At 42.0% G+C, this 2,865-nt stretch overlaps 1 protein-coding gene across 1 annotated transcript in view; it reads right to left on the bottom strand.

The window, feature by feature from the left end:
* LOC101855959 (dynein heavy chain 6, axonemal) overlaps window positions 1–2,865 on the bottom strand; it is a gene marked incomplete in the record, with an annotated part of 98,470 nt that overhangs the window by 8,114 nt on the left and 87,491 nt on the right. The window contains 2 exon segments of the mRNA XM_035970687.1: window positions 307–452; window positions 1,742–1,888. Coding sequence (XP_035826580.1) covers window positions 307–452; window positions 1,742–1,888 — 293 coding nt within the window.

Here is a 2,865-nt window from a genome sequence, read left to right as displayed (position 1 = left end):
ATAGATAGATAGATAGATAGATAGATAGATAGATAGATAGATAGATAGATAGATAAAAAAGAGATAGAGCTGGAGATGTCACGACAGAGAGAGAAAGAGAGAGAGACACAGAGAGAGAGAGAGAGAGAGAGAGAGAGAGAGAGAGAGAGAGAGAGAGAGGAGAGAGAGAGAGAGAGACAGAGACAAAGACAGAGGCAGAGACAGAGAGAAAGGGAGAGACAACAATTATTGATACATGGGGAACGCTAACGAGGGAGAAAGAGAGAAATAGAAAAAGAAGATCTCCCCAAATCCCCGATCACCCACCACAAACATGGCCTCACTGGCCTCCTCTATGTCCAGCTTCTCCACCACTCGGCCCAGAATGTCTTCCGCCTGGTCGTAGGCGATCTCGTCGTTAGACACGCCCCCTTCCCCCGTGGACATCCGGGGCTGGACCTCCAGAATCGTGTCTGGCCAGAATGTGACAAACTATCAGATGTTTGCTTTAGTAAGAATTTTACGGCGCTCGCAACTGCATAAGGTCATAATAATATGAGTGCGCAAAGCACAAATCGGTTGCACTCACAACAGTTCATTGCACGGCTTGGCTCGGGTCAATGATCAGATTTTAAAATGTTAAAACACCTGAGGCGAAGTAGCATCCAAAAAATGACAACTTGCTTAAAAAATCAAAATAACGGTATTTACAATTTTTCGTAAAGGCCAAAGGCCTTTTATAAAATCAAGGATTCTGTTAGAATCAAAGACGGAAAACAGATTTTGCAATTTTTTGCATTTAAAATATTTCCTTCGGGTCTCTCCGAAGTCTAAATATCCTGTTAAAATGTGTCTAATGGTAAAATTTGTGTGGCACCCGACACAGAACGGCTTCTCATCTCCCTGAAGGAGGTATTTGTGTGTTTGGGACGTGTGTCCGATGTGTAATCGAGTAAAAATAAGTTTGTCTCTACTGGAGAGGTCCACAGGTTTTGGTGGATCCAGTTTGGGCTTAATGCTGTGTAGTTTATTATTTATTTGATTCTTCTAATGTGTCTCCCACAGACTGGAGGAAATTAATAGAAACGACAGGTATTTTAGTTTGCATATAAATGGATACATTACATTATTCAAGAATAGGTGCGGGACCTGAACTGAAACTAGACCCCCCCCCCCCCACTTCCACATGCATTTTAATTTATTGTACAACACAACACCATGTTTTAAGACGGTCACCAGTCTAAGACCTCAACTTTTCTCTTTGTCCTTTCTATTAAGATCAATGTAGAGCTACACCTTCTCACAGATAGACTTTAAAAAGTGGCTGAACCCCCCCACTTCCAGTCTGTGAGAGGAACAGTGGAACCAATAAATAAGTAAAAAGGAACTCCACTATGCTCAAGTTGTGTGCACAAAAACTTTCAGGTACCGCCAGACAAGACGAAGCTAATATTTTAAGAGAATTAAATATTGGACATACTTCTCCGATACACAGATACCTTTGTCGAAAGTAATGCCGACCAAACGATCCAGAACATCCAAATAGAATGTCCAGACTTTGGGGAGACCCAAAAGAAATATTCTAAATGCACTAATTTGAAGAAAAAAAATGTTCAACGGAATTCTCAATTTTATACAGATCAATAGTCTTATAGCAACAACAACAACAGCGACGACGACGACAACAACAACAACAACAATAACAGCAACAACAACAACACCACTACCACCTCCAACAACAGCAACAACAACCCTAACTCACTCAACAAGGCGTGTGTCTCGTTCATCTGAAAGGCAATGTTGGCGTTCTCGTGCATGCCAAAGATCTCCGGTTCATCGATGATTGGGAGCGTCTCGATATACTTGAGGCACTGCTGTAAGGTCTTGGAGTGAGGGGCGTAGTATATGCCTGGCGAAACGGGATCCTATCTTACACATGGGTTTTTAAATATTAAAAAAAATGATTTCGCATTTTATTGATCCCCGTGGGGGGAAATTTGGGTTACAGTGGCAAACATATTACATACATAAATACATGATTAAAAATATACATAAAATATACATACATTAATACATACACAAATATACGAATATCACAAAAGTACAGAACTATTTCACAAACATGCCATTGCTGGTCGCCATTGGACATCTTTCTGTGGTTTTTTTTAGCTCGGGTTGTCGTGTCTTGCTCGAAGACACACCCCAGTGACCACCTATCTAAACCCCGTGTCACCGACACTTGCTTGACATTACTTTTTGAGTCTGAACTCATTACTCACTTGCCACTGGAGCCCGCCCCCGACAAAAAAGGTGAATTTGTAGATGACCTAAATTTATAGAAAGAAGCTTGCCCTATCAGATAGATGGTATTGGAGACCAACTGGAAAAAGAAGGAGAGGCAGATCAACTGGAAGTCACAGAAGCACAATCAAGGATTTAGCGATCACCCAGAACCTGGATGGCCCAAGATTGGAGAAAGTGGCCCGGGACAGACACGCGCGATGTCAACTGCTCTCTGCCTGATGTACCTGACGGTATATTGGGAGAGGGGAGGGGGGAGTTTGTAGATGACTGACTACTTCATGTCACACACTGTCTACGGTTGTTCGTCTAAGTCATCATGACTTGAGACTTCTCCTTGTGTGCACGCGTGAGTGACACCACTGCCATTGTAAACGACCAAGACTATTTGTTTTCCTTGGGAAATAAAGAAAGACTTTCATTAACATTAACATGACCCTAAAAATATTTTTAAAACAGCAACTGAAAAGCTATTTGTTATCGTTTTGTTGGACAGACAGACAGACAGACAGACAGACAGACAGACAGACAGACAGACAGACAGACAGACAGACAGACAGACAGACAGACAGACAGACAGAGACA

This window comes from Aplysia californica, unplaced genomic scaffold (genome assembly GCF_000002075.1).
Source record: "Aplysia californica isolate F4 #8 unplaced genomic scaffold, AplCal3.0 scaffold00307, whole genome shotgun sequence".
Classification (NCBI taxonomy): Eukaryota; Metazoa; Mollusca; class Gastropoda; order Aplysiida; family Aplysiidae; genus Aplysia; species Aplysia californica.
The sequence above is the reverse complement of the archived record's forward strand: the minus strand, read 5'-3'. Positions and strand labels throughout refer to the sequence as shown.